General features: G+C 38.2%; 1 protein-coding gene across 2 annotated transcripts in view; it reads right to left on the bottom strand.

The window, feature by feature from the left end:
- Positions 1-1,245: 1,245 nt before the first annotated feature.
- hs3st1l2 (heparan sulfate (glucosamine) 3-O-sulfotransferase 1-like 2) overlaps positions 1,246-19,444 on the bottom strand; it is a 48,332-nt gene continuing 30,133 nt past the window's right edge. For both annotated transcript variants that reach the window (XM_026931034.3, XM_026931033.3), the window contains exon 2: positions 1,246-3,009. In XM_026931034.3, the coding sequence (XP_026786835.1) occupies positions 1,949-2,860 (912 nt within the window). In that variant the 5' untranslated portion in view covers positions 2,861-3,009 and the 3' untranslated portion in view covers positions 1,246-1,948. The remainder of the gene's footprint in view (positions 3,010-19,444) is intronic.

Here is a 19,444-nt window from a genome sequence, read left to right as displayed (position 1 = left end):
GATTAGGGTCGTGGTGGATCTGGAGCTTAGCTGCTGTGCTACAACGTTTACTAGGATCTCGCAGATAAAGGGGAGGTTTGATATTAGACTCAAGGTCAGATTTTTAATCAGTGCTTTAAAGATTGCTATTTCAAATGATTTGGGTACATCGCTAAGAGGTGATTTGAATATTTTTAATAGAGGTTTGATTGCTTCTGGTCATATTTGTTTACGACAAAGCGGAATGTGTAGGTAAGGGACCTAGTGCACAAGTTGACGAGGAAATTAGTTTGATCTGTTGGATTGGAGTAAAAGATTCAAATTGCTCTACTGATGAGGTTATATTGTTCTCTACATAGTTAATTATCAAATTTTCTTTCCTTGCCACTGTTGCCTGTGGCTTGCTCAGTAGTGATCTGTAAATACATATGTGGATTACATCTGTTGTTTAAAAGTGCAATGAATTGAGTTGAATGTGTGTCTAAGATCCCCTGTGATGGACTGGTGTCGCCTCCGGTGGCACAGTGGTTAGGGTTCGGCACCTCACATCTCATGAAATGCACTCAGTGTCCCTGAGACAGGCTCTGGATCCACCGTGACTCTGACCAGGACAAAGTGGATACTGAAGATGAATGAATGAAGATCACTGGCAGTAAATAAGAACTGGACTGAGCTATGGCACTATTTTCATTTGACAGGAAATTTTGAGACAATTCCAATAATTTCCTGGTGATATTATGTATAATAATTCATATAACAATAACTCACTGTAATATTTAGTATGACTGATGTCACTACTCACTGTTCTGCTAAACCTCCATGAGAGAGCTTCTTGAAGCATACTTCAGCACAGTTTTTGACACTGTTATTAGTACAGTCATAGAAGTACAAATATGATTATGAACACATGCAGTTGTGAAGCGATTATAAAGTGTTTCATATTTCTGAAGGGCCAAATTATAGTGGAGAAGTATCTTTATTCTTTAACTGAAATTAAACCAAAATGCTCACTGGGTATTTTCCCTCAGCTGGTCTTCTTTGCTGCGGTGGCTGTGGAGGAAACAGAATTCCTCTTCTTTCCTGAAGACAAATCATGGCCCTTTGGTTTGGAAAACAATTAGCTCCCAAGAGAAACTGAATGATATTAAATGATATCGCTGAGTGTGTATGGCATTCTTTTTGAAACCATGATTTTGCACATTTTTGTACATTCATGTATTGAGTAAAAACCGCATACAGCCAAAGAATCTTCTTTTTTAAGGAGTGTTTAAAAATAGAAACTTCTATTCAAAATGGCAGACAAAACATTCAAGTATAGATTAATTTTACAAATGGCAAGGATGAAAAGCCAACTAATTACTAGAATGATTATGGTGCTCAGTCATACACTTATACAAACCTTTGTAAAGTACACAAAATACACAAAGTATAAGCTACATAATGTTTGTCTTATTGGTAATGTGAGTACTTACATATTACCCATACATCCCTCAGCAGCTGTTTTTTTTATGTACATGTATTAACATTTTAAACACACAGTTAGTCTACAGCAGGGCTCAACAATCATATCCACAAAGTGCCAGTGCAGCTGCAGCTTTTCATTAAAACCAAGCAGCTAATCTGTGGATAAGATTAGTAAACCCTGATCTACAGCCTGAGTCCATTAATCCATACCCCTGAATTTCAAGATCAGGTTTGTTGCAGTTCTGCACAACCAACACCAGGAGGAACCTTTGCACCAGGAGTACAGTCTGTTTTTCACATTTGTGCTCTTGTTATTTTTCTTTTTCAGATCAGTTCTTGGACTTGGTAGGAATAAACCAAGTTTGGTTAGAAGCTCTGGTTGGAATAAACCCCGGACATTAATCAAATCTCAGTCAAATATTAAATAACATGTAGTGTTCTGAGCAGACAGGATGTTTCATGGCAGATTTTGTCTACAGTTTTAAAATCTAGCATAAACTTTTTATCAGCACCAGTCAAAAGTCTGGCCTGTCATCCTAAAAAAGATCTGATTGGGTAATCTGAGGAATCGGCAGAGCTTTTGGAAAGCCTCGTTGCTGAGGGGTGCGTGTGGCCTTCCTTTTGATTCATCCAGGCACTTGTCATGTCCTGCGGAAAGCAGGCAGTAAAACCCTTTAGTGGTGTTGAAGTAGAAGTTATCTGGCATTATCCGTGGTGGAAGTTCCAGGAATTTCTCTGCTTTTTGAAGTTCTGGGAATGGGTCTCGGATTAACGCCTCTCCATCAACAATATGGATCTGTTTCCTGGGGAAAAGCGCCAGCCACCTGGCCAGGTGTTGGTGGTAAAGGCTTCTCTGGAGGGCCTTGTAGTTGGGGTTGATGTGTCCTCTGCGCAGGAGCAGTTCCTCCAGAGGCTTGTATGGCTTGTTCTGCTGGATGCGGTTGTGCAGGACCTGTGTGTAGTCAGACACCAGCCTCTCGGCTGGGTCGCGTACGATCAGAAGAAGCTTCACTGCTGGATTCACTGACCACATTCTGGGTGGAACCATAGGTGCTGTGAAATAACCTGGAGTCTTTTCCACGGTCACCTGCCCAGCAAGGGTGAGAGGCATCTGAGCACGATACCAGTCCAAACCCTTGTGGAAGTTTTCATCCAAGTTGAAGTAGTGCACTTCAGCCTTGGCCACCTCCACATCTGGATGAAGGTTGAGCATCTCCAGCAGGGCTCTGGTGCCACCCTTGCGTACCCCGATGATGATGGCACCTGGTATGCGTCGTGAGGTGCTGCTGTTGGTGGTCTCATTCGGGATCACTGAGATCACAGAGGTCGTGGAGGATCTGAGCTCCCTCAGGCACACGTACAACTGGGCCTGGAGCACCAGCAATAGGATCAGTGCCAGGAGAAGAGTCCAGAACATGGTGACACAGTCAGGTCAAGGGTAGCAAGGAGACACAAACACAAGCACACAGCAGTGGGAAGGAGGACACACACACCGCGGGTGGGCACACACACGCTGATACACAACAGCTGTCGATTGCCACTGCTTCAGATATTCACTCCAGTTTTCTGTAGAGAAAAATAAACAGGAAAATATTTTAGGTCTAGAGGCTTGCACGGAGAATATTCATCGTTTAACTGGATGCTATTTTGTGGCTCAATGCAATAATAAATCTGAGTTTTAAATTAATAAATTTTTAATATTTTTAAAAAAATGTGATTTCTAAGGTTAAAAAAAAAAAAAAAAGATATTATTTGTGTTATAAGAAATTAATAGAAGTTCATAAAATAATATAAAAAGAAGCAAATTAAACATTCATGCTGAAGGCTGTATTAATAACTGCAATGATGGACAAAATCATTCTTTGCATTGTTTTGAAATAATGATACATTTTATTTGTATAGAGCTATAAAAGAAAAAAAATACTTAAAAGTAACTAAAAAGAAATATTTCATTCAAAGGAATCACATTGTTTTAAAAATAATTTTTTATAACTATTTATTGAGAAAGAGTTGCATTTTGGTCAAAGCTATTTGCAGCAGCAAGTGAGTTATTTTATGTGATATTTTGTTGCTTCATTGTTTACCTCTCATCATCAATCATCAACTTAAACTCAACTGTAGTCCTATATGTCTGTAGTAGAGCTCAGGTGAGTGGTCTAATAACCTAATAAATTCAATATGTAGTCATTAATCTTCTTCTCAAGGTGGTGGTGAGCACAGAAATCACCAAACTGTGCTGGATTGCAGATTTATAGGCGCTTTAGTGAAACATTGTACGTCTGTCGTCTAGCGGTAGCTAACAGAACTACATCTAGCTCTTGTAGCCGTGCTGTCACATTAACCAATCACAGACCTGTGCATGTCATTTATATTAATACACAGCACATTTCAGTTCTCGAATCTGATTGGTCAGAAGTTGTGCATTAATTTTATATAACATACAGCTCGGAAAGTAGTTCCAGCAGTACCATAAACAATAGGTTTATGTTCATGTGCAGATGGGACTTGTATCTTTGATTTGGTTAAGTTTTTTTGTTAGGAGATGTGTATGATGAGTCTCGAGTACCAACGCTTTGTAACAGCCACAGTGCTTTTGACTTCTTGCAAAAACTGTGATGAATTTATTGGCTGCACAATTGCACTATTTGTCCATATAGTACACAATAATAGAAGGGATTTATTTATAATCGCACTATCTGTTGCACCCAGATGAGGATGGGTTCCCTTTTGAGCCTTGTTCCTCTCAAGGTTTCTTCCTCATATCATCTCGGGGAGTTTTTCCTTGCCACCGTCGCCACTGGCTTGCTCATTAGGGATAAATTCACAGTGATAAATTCAAATATTTACAATATATTTTTGTGAATCCATTTATTTCTGTAAAGCTGCTTTGTGACAATGTCCATTGTTAAAAGCACTATACAAAATAAAATTGAATTGAATTGAATTGTAAAGTTTCCCAGCTTGGGAAAGTCTTCAGGACAGAGGAGTTTACGTTTTGCTGTTTCTTGTTAAAATGATAAACTGTGTTTTTTTTTGTCTCATTAACTTCAACAGAGAGAAAAGGAGAGGCTGGTTTTGATTGTTTATGATTGTTATAATGTAAGTGATAACAAGACCTTGTCTCGCAGATGTTCCACAACATTAACTGTAACTATAAACAGTTAAAAAGCGTAACGTGGTGTTAATTAATAAGTAAAATGTGTAATCATTGGCAAATTGCTGTGGTATAAGTGGAATAACACACTTCAGACCATGCTGTAAATTGAAAATAATACACTTTGGGGTGATATCTATCCCGTTGGTGAGAATGCTCTGGAAGTAGTGTCATACTCACGCCATACACACAGAGTCCAGACAGCTGTCTATAGTGACCAAGTTGAAACTTTCAGTGGAACAACCACAAAAGCAAAAGTGTGAAGTACAGCCAAGGGGTCTGCAATTTTAATCTAATCTACTCAAACTTAATTGATGGTTTACTTAAACTGAAAGGAGCTTTAATCTCGAGCTCAGTATAAATAAATTCAATCTAACAGACATTTTAATAAAAGCAGGAAAGTTAAAATATTATGAAGTTTTATATATATATATATATATATATATATATATATATATATATATATATATATATATATATATATATACACACACACACACACAGAGACACACACAGACACACACACACAGAGTGTGGTCCAAAAGTCTGAGAGCACTAGTGAAAATGTTTCTATTCATTACAAATCATATTCCTGATAACAACTTGAGTGAAAAGTAGATTCACTCAGAGATTTCCTTACATAACCTACGCCCTAACGCCCTTAAAGCCCTTCAGCGTCCATAAATTGTTGCATCATTAAACAAATATTTAGTTTAACAATTCTTTCCACATAATGTTTCGGTCTAAATGTTGACAGGCGTGAAAAGATGTGAATTAAAAAGTTTCAGCCAGGGTAATTAACTAAAAAATAAATAAAATATAAAAAAGCCCCTGCGACTTAGTGAAAGATATTGACCCTGAAACTGATTTAAATAAAAATAACCATTTTTTTAAATTTTACTTTTATTATTTTTTATTTTGTTCATGTAACTTTGTGCAAAACTCTAGATTAACTACAAGTCTATTTTTTTTATTATACATAATTATAATAATTATACACTATTTATTGTTTAAGGTTAAAACTTGTTAATTTCAGTTTAAACTATAATAACATTGACAGGACAGGACCATCTACAGGCAAATAAGCAAGACCTTAGTCTGAGGACTCTGCATAATTGGATTGCATTGACAAACATCGAATGTGCATTAATATTACTGCAGGATACATTGCATCACTGTTGACATGTCACGAGTTATAGAACAAGTGTGTGATTAAATAGGTCAGAGCACAGTTCCCATCCCTGGTCCTGTCTTGTCCTATATATTTTAGTGTTTTCCCTGCTCTCAACACACCTGTTTCAACTAACCAGCTAACCTGCAGCCCTTCCTGAGTTGAAATGAGTGTCTCAGCAGAGAAAATGCTAAAGTGTGCAGGACAGGGAGTTCTCCAGGACCAGGGTTGGGAACCTGTGGGCTGGAGCTAGGCATGTGCCTCTGCAAATCTGAATTAGGTCTAGCTATGATAGCAAAGTGGAAACATTTAGGAGCTGCAAAATAAAAAAAAATCAAATCAAGCTGAAAAAAAAAACCTAATGTGTAATATTGCTAAAAATGCTGTAGGCTTTTATTATGCCTGTTGTTCAGACAGTATGATTTTCAGTGAATTTGGTGTCTCTTTCTGAACACAGGTTTAGGCTGGTCACGTCGCTGAAGGCATGATGGGGTTGGTCTTGGTGCATACTCGCCTCCCTGTTGAGTTGTGGTTATTAATTTGCTCGCTCTCTGGTCTGGAGCAGTAAGGCCGTGTAAACAAGCGCCGCTGTTCCTGACTTAATTGCTCCGCTGGGAGCTGGTTTGCAGGCCTCTTGGCCTCCCGCGCACGACTCTGTCAGCCAATCATGTAGCACTCGAGTATGAAGCCTCGTCCCTATCATCATTTAGCGCTACAAGCGTCATCAACTCCGCCATTATGGACAGAGCGTCCGTAATGTCTCTCAGTTCATTCCCCGGAGACAAAGTGGTTCTTAAGATGACAATTTGACAGCTGTTATTCTGAAATATCACACTCTAGTCTGCCATATGTAGTCACAGTTTGGGACATTAACATCCATTTGCACTCCTGAGCAGTTTTTCCAAAGTGTTTTGTAGACTTCAGTGGTTTAATAACAGTTTTTAATGATAGCAGTGATGGGTAATTGCGGAACGAATCGTTGCTTTTTGAGCACTTCTTTTAAAGTGAGACAGGCAAATCGATCCACAAGCATGAATAACAAACCAAAAGTTTTGACAAAGTTGCTTTGTTTATTTTAATTGTCCCTTTTCTTACTGTTTTCATACTTGACTCTTATAGTGCTGTTACACAGCCCTTTTATTATTTAAGATATAAGGTGCTATATCTTAATATTTCTGGGCATTTTTATATTATTCCTGAGTGGATATGAAACACTATGAGGTTTATTCTGAATATCTTGCCTAATACTTATAAATAAATTGTTGTAGGGTGCCTCTCCAACTCCACCTATTTTGCCTGACACTACACGCTATACATTACTATTCATAAGAAGTTCACCAAAATTCATTACTAGTTATTACTTGACTTACATAAGCTTGAAAATACAGTGGGCTCAATGACAAAATTTGAGAACAACAAGAAGAAAAATGTCCAACTCTGAGGGAGGCAAGATGTGGTAAGCTTACTCAAGTTTATCAATGGAAGAAAATAAAAAAAAAAAAATAGAAACCAAAAGTAAAAATAAAAAGTAGTGGTAAATTAACTGACTAAACAGGAATACGCTGATTCATTATTTAACGAGGTACTGAGCTAAATCAGAAGCTTTTAATTATACTGTTTGAAGGAAGTGTGCTGTGCTGTGATTATAAAAAGTTGGAACAGCAGAAGTGAAACTTTAATCCACTGGATTTTTTTTTCTTTAAGGAAATGAACCATTTTATAAGTCTTTTATTACTTGTCATGTTGCGTAAGTGTTGTGTTTTTAGCTAGTGTTAACTTACTAGTGTTAGGTCACTGGTAAACCCCACATTAGTACTCCCTCACCCACACCACTGACTCAGTTCATCATTTCTAGTCATTTCCTTACAAGAGTCCAACGGGCATCATGGATATTAGTGGCAAAGGCCTAATTTGTTCATTCCATCCCACAATGAAATACATAATTGCCCACAATGCAATAGGTAAGTGCCCAAATGATACACTCTGGCAAGTATACACTGATAGGAAATAGGTATTTTGTTTATGTTTTAAAAGAGTTTAAATGAAGGTTCGTTTAAATGTGTGAGGTGAAGGAACAGAGATGATTGTGGTGCAGTTCATTGCTTATTGTTCTCTGTGTACCTGTTGTTCCTGCTGCTTTCAGGTCATCCTGCAACTCCTTTCGAGTGACTGCTGGTTTCTCTCTTACCTTCCTTATCATTAGTCTAAGAGTATGTTGTGAAATCCTGCATGGTGCACCTGTCCACGGATGAAAAGTTGTGGTTCCATGAAATTTCCTGCATATTATCGGACCACTTGTTTTGACAGGGATGTTTAAGGTCTTTGCTGTGGCTCTGTAGCTTTTTCCATTCGAGCGCTGCTTAATAATATTAGGAAGAGATCATTAGGAAGCTTATGAATGCATACTTTTTGGTTCATACTTATAAGTACAAAGTCAAAAGACATTACATATGTAAATTACATATGCATGTGTGAAGTGGGTATATGCACTGGAGGTATATTAAATAACAAAACAAAAGTGTCTGAATGCCTATTTCCTATTTCTCTGTACTTATCATTTTGAAACTAGCTTACTGCATTGCATTGTGGGGTTTCATAAGTACACTGGATATTCTACACTGTTTTGAACATGACTAAAAAAAAATGACAAAGCCTCCAAAATTAGTGCACTACATAGTGAAGAGGCTGTAGTCTTCAGGTCTAAGTTTGGGAACCATTGGCCTGTACAATATTTCTACACTATAGCTCTATTCAGACTGGAGTAGTTTTACTTGGGGAGGTGGGGTAATGTAATAATTATTGATGAATCTCTGGGATTTTAGTTTTGTCTGAACCCGTATGTCAGTACCTCAAAAAATTACACTATATTGTACCTCCTCTAAAAGTACCAGTAGAAATAACCCCAGGTAATGAACAAATAACCCCATTGAATATAGAGTAAATGCCATACAGTATATTGACATGTTATGTATATCCTGTTACATCCATCTTCAGTATGAAGAGACATTCTTTTCTATCATCTGCTGCACTGAGCAAACCCAAAACCAAGCACTTACCAATTTTAAAACACTGAACAACAAAATATAGAATCTATTTAAAAGGACTTACTGAATTCCTAGCACAGGTAGCCTACAATGATCAAGTACAAACTGCACGGCCACAAGCCCTATAGGAAGCTGTTATAATAACAGTCAAAGCGATCAGTTTGCATTAAAGACAGGAGCTGTGTAAGTGTAAGTGTAAGTGAGAACACTCAAATCTCTGTTATTTTCAGAGTCCTGTCCAAATAATAAAAAAGGTTACATCAGGCATCATAATGGGTTCCTTGGTTTGTCTCTTCAGGGGTTCTAAATAGGTTTTGCTTTAAAAGAAAAACCTTTTAGGAAGCTAAGAATCCTTAACTGCAGATATCATTCTGGGTAATGAAGTAAAGTAATTAAATGAATGAAAAACCTTGTAGTCTGAAAGAATTTAATCTATAAAATAACTACATTTTGGACATCTACTAATAGATTTCTTCTTCTGTGGTGGTGGGCGAGAACTGGAGGTGGATAGTGATATAGTTTTGAAAGTCTGAATGTTCCTGATCTGCAGCTGTTAAGCACTTGAGCGCACCTCAAATCAATCTCCTGCAATATTCTCTATTTAATGGCAGGTCTGGAAAACAGGAGGCGTACTTACTGCTTAACTGTCATTATAAAAGATAGCAGGTAATAAAGAAGGGGAATACAAATAGTCTATTGTAATGTGTTTTTGCCTTTGCATTAGCAATAAGACCTAGATTTAACTTCTGACAGGAGCATGACACACACACACACACACACACACAAAACTGGTTTAATGTGTTAGCCCGGGCAGATGGAAAGTTGTACCATGTGACTCTTGTTGTGATCTCTTCTTTCATTCTCTGTCTCTTTTGTCTTTTGTGAAACACATTCACATTATGCCTCCTCCAGCTCTTCATCTAAAACTCTTTCTATTACCTTCACTCAGGTTGTGAGATTATCTCCAAACAACAGAAACATCACATCTCCAGCGTGACACACAATTACCCAGACTTCATTACACACTGCTGACTCTGTAATTGTATTTAAAGCCTTAATTATGCTGAATGAGTTCGATGGGTTACAGATGGAAGTGAGTTCAGCTTCTTTGGTAAATGACCCTTGAAAAGAAACGTGGCAGATAAGTTTTTTTTTCTCCACTCAAGTCACTTTTAGCACTTCAATTCGCCAATGAGTTTGAAAAGAAAAACAGTGTGTCTTAGAAAGTTAAGACTATCACTGGTGCATGCAGTCACCATACTGGCCCTGATGCTGCACAGAAGGTGGAATCTGTCAGAAACACAAGTGTGTTCATTTAGAAAGAGTTTGAAATAATCAGTCTGACTGAGGTTCTCACGAGTGTGTTTAGGCTAGACCATCTCAGGATGGTGTTAGAGTCATTGTTCGGACTAGATGCTCTGTTACAGGGATTTTTTGGTCCACACCTTTGCTTGGATAAACAGGTAAAACATCATGTGCAAGAAAACTGTGGGAATAGGTTGCTATTTTATTAGCAAGCTAGTATGTCTTAAATGCATACAATGAAGTACTGTATATACTTTGAACCATATTAAACTATGCACTTAAATGTGTAGTACTTGTTATTGTACGGTGTTGAGGTCTCCAGTCAACAAACATTTTATACTAAACTGCTAGCACATGTCATTACCCCACAGCCTCCACAGAAACAATTTAAAATCCAAAATATCTGGTTTAAGCGTTTTGCGTCGACAAGGTGGTGCTGTTCCTGCTCACTGCGTCAGTGATTCTGCAAAATTCATACCACAGGCACTCACTAATAATCTCGCTTCTTCTGTTACGTAAAGCAGACTCAGTTACTGAGTGTCTGGTGTTTCACACTTCATTTTTTTTTTTTTAATGATTTTAATACATCATCCGACAGCTTGCTGTGATTTCCAGAGTGAACACACTACACGGACTAAAGCTATGTGGAGCACACCACTGGACATGCAACCAAATAGCTATGAATTCTGGACACCCTGAGAATAACAGCGATCTTTACTTTACTTTTTTGTTTTGTATACATATATTCAGACAGACTATTGGAATTTCTGCAATTGTGCCAATCAGATTGCAACCTTTAACATTCTGAAGGCTGTGGCCAGGAAAGCGTATAGATCAGACATGCCAGAGCATCTGAGGCTAAGGCTACCCACTTAGATACATTGCAGTTATTGACTAACTGGTGGCTAGTAGAAGTGATCAGGGACGTCATATTGTACAACAACAATACCAAAATTTCCTTTTAAATGTTATAGCTGGTTTCTGTAGCCTGTTTCTGATTTCTGTAGCCTGTTTTTTTTTTTTTTTTTGTAAATTCTCCACATAATACTATCCTATACAATATGTTGGATTTTTGTGTATGATGTTGCAGTGGCAGAAAGTGATTAGGCTGCTCATGTGTTCATGGTGTAATTATCTTTTCCTGGAGTTAGCCGATCAAACATTTAACTTACTTTAAGTTTGTAGTTTCAAGTTCAGTCAGGCTGTGAAACATTACAAATATGTCTCTGTGTGAGCACAATATTTATTTCGAACCCACTTGTCTTATTAATACATAGATCATTTCATTAAGACTCAGCATACTAATGAACCAGAGCAGTCTTCACCTACACATCTAAACCTCCAGGATAGAGGAACGCTCAGTAAGCGTTCAGGAAGCTCAGTATATGTGCTCAGTAAGAACGCAATCAATGTAGTGTCATATATACAATGTTGTATGAAAAGAAGCAAGAGGTGGAGCTTGAACCATTGTTGTGAAATCGTGACATCCAGGGCTGGGATTCAAGAGAGCAAAATCGGCCATTGGAGGGATGTCATTACTCTCTCCTGTCAATCAGAGCAAAACTAGCAAATCGTGGGTGTCTATGAGCTCATGTATGTGGAAGAGGGCGGATAGCGCTTTCCTCTGCAGAGTGAAGCAGGATGAGGAGCAGGTAGATATGTTTCAGGGAAAGTATGCTTCTTGGTCTTTACCCTTCCCTAAACAAACTCAGTTAATTATTTCATAATTTAATATTTAATTTAATATTTAATATTTAATAATGTAATTATCCATAAAATGAATTGTACACAGGCACAGGACACTGTGGATCCCAGAGCACAGATACAGATACAGATACAGATACAGATTTGACTATTTGGAGCACTGAACAGATGTAGATAATGGCATTGTGTTACACCCCCAACACACACACACACACACTTCCACAGTCAGAATCTCAGAGTCACAAGCAGGTACATTATGCTTAATATGTACAGAAATGTGTGTTCTCACTGTCTCACTGCCTGTCCCCTCATCACACTCCCTCCTTTTCTCACTATTTTCCACACTTCACAGTGAAAACCGAGGTGAAGTGGAAAAAAAGTAAAAAAAACGACTGACTGACCTACAACTGGAAGGCTGTATTGATCCTCTGCATGCACCTTACACGAAATAGAGATCTGAAAACTACAGTGCAGATAATTCTGATGCTGAATTTATTTCATGTATGCAGACTTCTCAGGTTTTGTTTGGTGAATTTATTGATTTCCTAAACGGATCCCCCATTTAAATGAGTTTGTATTTTGTTTTACTGGTGCTCATACTAACTAAGTGTAGGTGATTTGGAAAAGCTGCGAGATGAGCGATGTGGGTGTCTTTATCAGAGAGCAACAGACCTGTTCTAACACATACACACACTCTCCCCCCACTGAGAACACAAAGTGTATCTCTGATACACACTCTACCATCTCACACTGTGTAGTTTAATCCTCTTCCCTAAATACCACTACTCACCAGAAAAGAAGCTCAGTGACTGCTCTCTCTCTGTCACACACAAACACACACACACACACATTTTTGCTTTCCTTCCTTAACCACACTTCTGCTGACTTCTCTGCTTTGGAGTGACTCCGTTCTGATTTCAGGGCTCAATGACCTTAACAGGATGTTATATGGACATACACGCACACATACATTTTTACTACATTTATTTATTTATCCTCTTGTAACAGACAACATCTGTTAAACCAAAGGCAAGCAGTTAGCTGGGAGCCTAGATTAGATGGCTGTTGTTCTTAGTATTGTTTTTGTTGTTTTTTATGATTGTCGAATTAGCTAGCTTGCTCTAAACAGAAACAGAAATAGAGCTAACACTAGACAACGCTTCTCCGACGTTTTCTCATTCTCATCTTCCGGCTCAGAGATGCGAACTGCATTTTACAAATGTGACCGTGGCTTATGATGCTACAGAGCCTAGGAAGGACTAACGGAAATGTGTTTTGTAATGGATAAATAATTTTGTGTTGGTGGCGTAAAAAGCTCAGATTTAAAAGCTGAGGAGTTTGAAAATGTCTGCGCCAAACACGGTTGCACTGATAGGGGTTGTAATGGAAGGTAATTGTGGATTAAATATAAAGTGGCTCACATGATAAAGCCTCTTTATCTGCCCAGAGGGCAGGAACATAGTGCGCACACATGCACACTCACTCACTCACACACACACACACACACACACACACACACACACACACACACACACACATACATACATACAAGTTTGTCTTACTATTCTTGTAAGGACCTTCCATTGACATAAACGTCACCCTAATCTTAACCTTAATAACCAATAGTAAACCTTTTGGCTCTTTTTTTTTAAAAAGCTAAAATAAAAGCTACAGAATTTTTACTTAGGTGGATTAGCTAAATGTCCCTACAAGGTCAAAACTCTCAGATATTCCTATCCTATCCACCAAGCTGTAAAAAAACATGCCTACACAAGCAGTTAAGGTGCTGTTGGTGGTGCCTTTGGTGTTTCCAGTAAGCCTCCAAGACATTTTAAGGCCAAGTTCTCTTCTACTCACACAATAAAAGGAGGATTATAGTGCATATGTGGGACCTTAGAGATGGAGAGAAGGCAGGGGGAGGACAGAAAGAGGGAGATAGTGGAAGAGAAAAGGGAAGAGGTAAGAGCGGAAGAGAAGGGGGTACTCTGTAGATAAGACTCTCTTCTCCTTTGGAGCCTATGAAAGGCCTGTCGGAGTGTATGCTCGAGACGCTGACCCGCACCGAATCTACATAGCCTTTTGCACACAGACACCCAGCTGTGTTTCAAATTACTCTCTTTATGAAGCTCCTCACTATCCGCCCTATGCCATCTCTCACTCCCTTTATCAATCCCACTCTGTCAGATGCTCTCTCCATTTTCTCTATCTCTCTCTCTCTCATTCATTCACTCACGCTTGAAGATCTGGGTCAATCGCATCAAACACTCAGAAGTCCCCTTTGCACGTTTCTTGCATCAGTAATGAGAAATTTGGCTGTGTGTGTGTGTGTGTGTGCGTGCGCTTTGGTGGGTTCTCTGTGTGTTTAGGCTGGGGGAGGGGTAACTCTGGGTTGGCTGGGTATCTGGTGCCAGGGGATGGTGTGTGTGTGTGTGTGTGTGTGTGTGTGTGTGGGTGAGAGAGTGTTGGGGGTATGCTCTAATTAATGGAGTTGTTGAGTATGGCAGCAGTGCCGCTGAAGCTTCCTGCATGTTGCACACATGTCCGTCTGTTATCACTTGCTCAGTTTTCACACTACTGTACGCGCTGATTCAGTTGAGAGAGACAGCGAGAAGACAGAGACGGATTTGGAAAGTGACAGACAAATAATTCAGTACTCTAGTAGACAAAGAAGGAGACAGAAGATAAAATGTTACTCCGCCTCTCTGTCATCACACCAGGGGTTCCAGTTTTTGTTTTTCCAGCTTTACTCTTTCAGCCTGCTCATTCACCTAATTCAAGTACAAGCTATATTTAAAATGATATTTGTAAACAATGTTATATTATTGTTCACTAATTTAATTTAAAAACCTTGTTATTATTTTAATGAAAGTAATAGCGATAGAGCACAGTGCTGTGTGCAGAAGTCAGCGTACCCTTAAGACATAATGAGAATTGCATTCATACAAAGGAGAAGTTAAGTTTTAATCATGTGACATTTAACAATTATTTCAAATAACTAATTCTGTAATCTTTCACATACAGTATGTGCAAAGTCACATTTTAAATGTGTTATTTGAATCACAATCACACAAATGCTACACCACCCCGAACCCCAAAGACAGAAACCGTGCTCTAGCCTGTGATCTGATTTCTTTCTTGCTTTTTGTACCAACTTCATCATTTCCTCTACCTCATAGTGATTACCGTGTGTCAATCACATGATTACCGTTTGCTCTAAAAATGTGTGTCTTGTACCAAGAACCATTTTGTAAGAATGATACATAAAGCTGAGTGCAAATGTCTGCCTCCTCTTGGGGCAAAATGAAGACGAAATCAAATTTAGAGCAATTAGTGTGTTAGGTTACACATTAAATGACATTACTTTATTATCACAAAAATGATCAAATAGTGTATGTAAAGATTAGAGATGGCACCAATCCAATATCCAGGATCAGTATCGTGCTGACACCGGCAACAAATAGTAGCCTGGATATCAGAGAAAAAAATTCAATCCAATCCTGTAACAAATGGACAAGATTGGAATTGGATTGTTTGTTTGGAACTGAAAATGTTTTCGGTTTTTTTTTGGAACTGAAAATGTTTCTGTATAAAGAGATTGTATTTTTGTAGTTGTATTTTTTGTTTTTGTGATTTTATCATATTTGACAATATACTGTATTATACTTATTATATTCACCATGTAAGTGGCGAGGATAAGCCATGTTTTTAGCTATGTATTTTGTTAAGTGAAGTACTTAAAAAATCCAAAAATGATCATTTCAAAGCTTAACAGATTTTAAAGAAAAAAAAAAATTGGATGGGTATCGATATCGGCTGATACTTAAGGTTTCAGTATTGGTATCATTGTTGCAAAAGAAAAGAGGTATCGTGCCATCTCTAGTAAAAGATATTAATACTGAAAAACACTGGATTATATCAGAATGTCCCTATGAATGTCTTATAAATATTCTCTTATTACTTGTATATGATGTATTTGTTACAAATTTTCCAAACGTTACATACTGCCTTTTTCAAATCATCAACATCTTTGCAAGCTATTCCCTTTTTATTTTAAATTGTTTTCCTGCTTTTTTTTTTTGTTTTTGTTTTTTTTGGGGGGGAAAATCGTAAAGTAAAAGGTACATTTTTCCAGTTAAAAACCAAACTTTTGCCCTTAAAAGGAAAACATAGAGGACAATTTAACACCGTATTTTAGTGTTAAATGATTTTAATGAAAACATTATATGCAGATATATTCTAAATATCATACAATGATTTCTCAGACAGAAAAAAAACATTTTAAATGATAATATATTCTTGGATAATAGCTGATGAAATTCTGATGGTCAGTGGGGCTTGTCCTGTTAGTTATTAATTAAATGAAATACATGGTGTCACAAAAAACATTCTAGGAGAACTTTATACTTGGGTACATTTTAACTTTATACAAGGATTTCCTCAATTTGTCTCAGTTTTAATGAATGTATTTTTAAATAAGTACACTATATGGCCAAAAGTTTGTGGACACCTGAGCATCACACCCACACTTGCTTTGTGCACAGGGGCTTTGCCATGCTGGAACATCTTTGGGCCTCTTAGTTCCAGTGAAGGGAAGGGAAGTTCTTAATGTTACAGCATACAAAGACATTCTATACAACCGTGTGCTTCCAACTTTGTGGCAACAGTTTGGGAAAGAACCACATATAGCTGTGATGGTCGGGTGTCCACAAACTTTTGGCCATATAGTCTAGCAACTGAGTCAGATTTCTGTATTAGATTTAATAACTTCTGAAATGAAAACAGTTCCTGTCATAATCCGTGATACCGTCACATATTTCACCCAGCATTAGGATAACTGACAGCCGAAGATCTGAAAGCTGTCAGACTGCAGCTACAGAGGGGAGAAGGATTTAATCTGTGGTTTGTAGGTTGCTTGTGTTTTGTATTCTCTCCCTCTCTCACTCTCACTCTCTCTCTCTCTCTCTCTCTCTCTCTCTTTCTCTGTGTTTGGGTGCAAGAGATATCTTTGAATTTTGTGTGTGTGTATGTGTGTAAGTAACAGAACAGTGTGTGCATTAGGATGGGTCAACTGTATGGCGCTGTGATAGCAACATCAATATATTCTGGATGGGAGTGAGGGTCCGTGCCGCAGGTAATCTGTCTCACAGTAGGGGTGGTGGGTAAAGATGCGAGAATGGCAGATGGAGGTTAGATGGAACTGGTAAATATGACCAAACACCACTGAGCCCGGGAGCCTCAGTGCTTCTGTAAGGTCAGCGTGGCGTGACGGATGACCGGTTGTATACTTTCCTTTAGGGAATAGCTGCATGTTTGGATATGAAAATGTGGCAGATAGGACAGAAGTGACATTAGAACTTGTTGCTATACCGGTGCCTGGATCCTAGTGATACGAGTGCAAAAACGACTACATATGTCAGGGTTCAAATACATTTTTCCAACACAAGAGACAACATCTGCTTGTAAAATCACAGCAAAGTCTATCCAGAGTCCATCTCTTCATTATTAAACTCTGATACCTGTTCTCTTTAACATCAGTATCAACTATTGTGCGACAATAAAACACTGGGTTTGACTTTATAAAATGATGTTCCAGTGTGTTGTTCCATTATGTTCCAACCTGTCTCGCCTTGGTTAACCACATGTGTCCTGTGAATCGCTCAATTGATATTAACATCCATGGCCCAGAACCTCCTATATTTTAACATATCTGATCTGAGTAACAAAACCGGGGTGGGAATAACAATAATACTGACTCTAAATGATAAATGAGTCAGATGTAACAAAAATACTCGCTCTAACGGATAAACAAGGCAGATGCACCAAAAATATTCACTAAACGATAAATGAGGCAGAAGCAACAAAAATACTTATAATAAATGATAAATGAGGCATAAGTAACAAAAAAATACTCACACTAAATAGTAAACAAGGCAGAAGAACAAAAATACTCACACTCAACAAACAAGGTGGAAGAACAAAATACACTAAACAATAAACAAGGCAGAAGAACAAAAATACTCACACTAAACAAACAATGTGGAAGTACCAATAATACTCTCTAAACAATAAAGAACAAGGAAGAAGTAACAAAAATACACTAAACAAAAAACGAGGCATAGGTAACAATAGGTAACTCACAATAAACAAACATGGACGAAGAACAAAAATACTCAAACTAAACAAACAAGGTGGAAGAACAAAAATATGCACATTAAACAAACCTGGAGGAAGAACAAAAATACTCACACTGAACAAACACAGAGTAAGAACAAAAATACTCACACTAAACAAACAAGGCGGAAGAACAAAAGTACTCACACTAAACAAACAAGGCAGAAGAAGAATGATACTCACATTAAACAAACAAGGCGGAAGAACAATAACACTCTCTAAACAATAAAGAACAAGGTGTAACAAAAAGAAACAAGAACAACAAGTAACAAAAATACTCACACTAAACGATAAACGAGGCAGAAATAACAAAAATGCTTACAATAAACAATAAACAAAGCAGAGGTACCAGCACCAGCTGCACCATAAACACCAGCATGGCTCAGCTAAACACCACGTAGAATAAGAAGTAAACCATCAAAGCACATTTCTACCGTTTCTCTTATCATTCCATGAGGTGTTCAGTATGTGTCTTCTTTTAACGAGCGTTCATTAGAAGTCGCTCAGCTGAGGTCGTTTTCCTCAGGGAAAGAGACAGAAGACACATGTAGATCTCCTCTGAACACCATATCCACAGCTGATGCCACAGTTGGTGCCTTGTTACAGCCAAATGAAGCCCATGGTGACGATAATGGAACAGTCTGACAGTTCAGTGCTAAACACACGCATGAAAGCACATCACAATATGTCCATGTTTTTATAAGATAGGATGTCCTTTTTGGTTTCATCAGTATGGACAGTGTGGTTTAGTTAGGAAGATTTGATTACCCTTGATGGATTGAGACACTGATGTTGAATTAGATATACAGAGTAACAATATGTCTTCTGGAAAAACAGATGTGTAGAACCCGGGATGCAAAACTGCAGAATTACTTTGGGTCACAGAGTAGATGCGACTTCAATCAATAATCCTGATATCACCAAACACAATAGACTGATTTGTGTCTACTGCTGCTAGCTACAGATCACGTCCTGCTGATGGGCTTTGACGGCTAACTCAGAAAATAAACAGATAGCGGTGAAAATGGTTCGATGAAGCGAACAGTTGGAGGGTGAGAAACGGTTGGTGCCAAAAAAGCATTTCCCAGTCTCGTCTTGCAATGCCAATTAGTGTTGCAGGGAGAGAGTTGTCTAGAAGATGGATGAATAGTGCTGTCAAACTGGGAGCAGATGCCAGGCATTGTGTGTGTTGTGTGTGTGTGTGTGTGTGTGTGTGTGCACGCGTGTGTTTGTGTGTTTGCGTTCTTGCATCTGTGAGTCTCTCGGCAACTTTGCCATCTTGAGGTAATTTGTTTGGTTCCACTTTTTAGCTCCTTTTGTGTCTCTGCGTTTTCTATGCCAGGTCCTTTCTATAGATAAGTCCTCAAATCTCCTTCATCACTAGACATCATAAAAAACACAAATTTTGGTTCTCCAAAATCTTGGTGGTTGTCATTTTCTATTTCCTGTTAT

This window comes from Pangasianodon hypophthalmus, chromosome 24 (genome assembly GCF_027358585.1).
Source record: "Pangasianodon hypophthalmus isolate fPanHyp1 chromosome 24, fPanHyp1.pri, whole genome shotgun sequence".
NCBI classification, from domain to species: Eukaryota; Metazoa; Chordata; class Actinopteri; order Siluriformes; family Pangasiidae; genus Pangasianodon; species Pangasianodon hypophthalmus.
The sequence above is the reverse complement of the archived record's forward strand: the minus strand, read 5'-3'. Positions and strand labels throughout refer to the sequence as shown.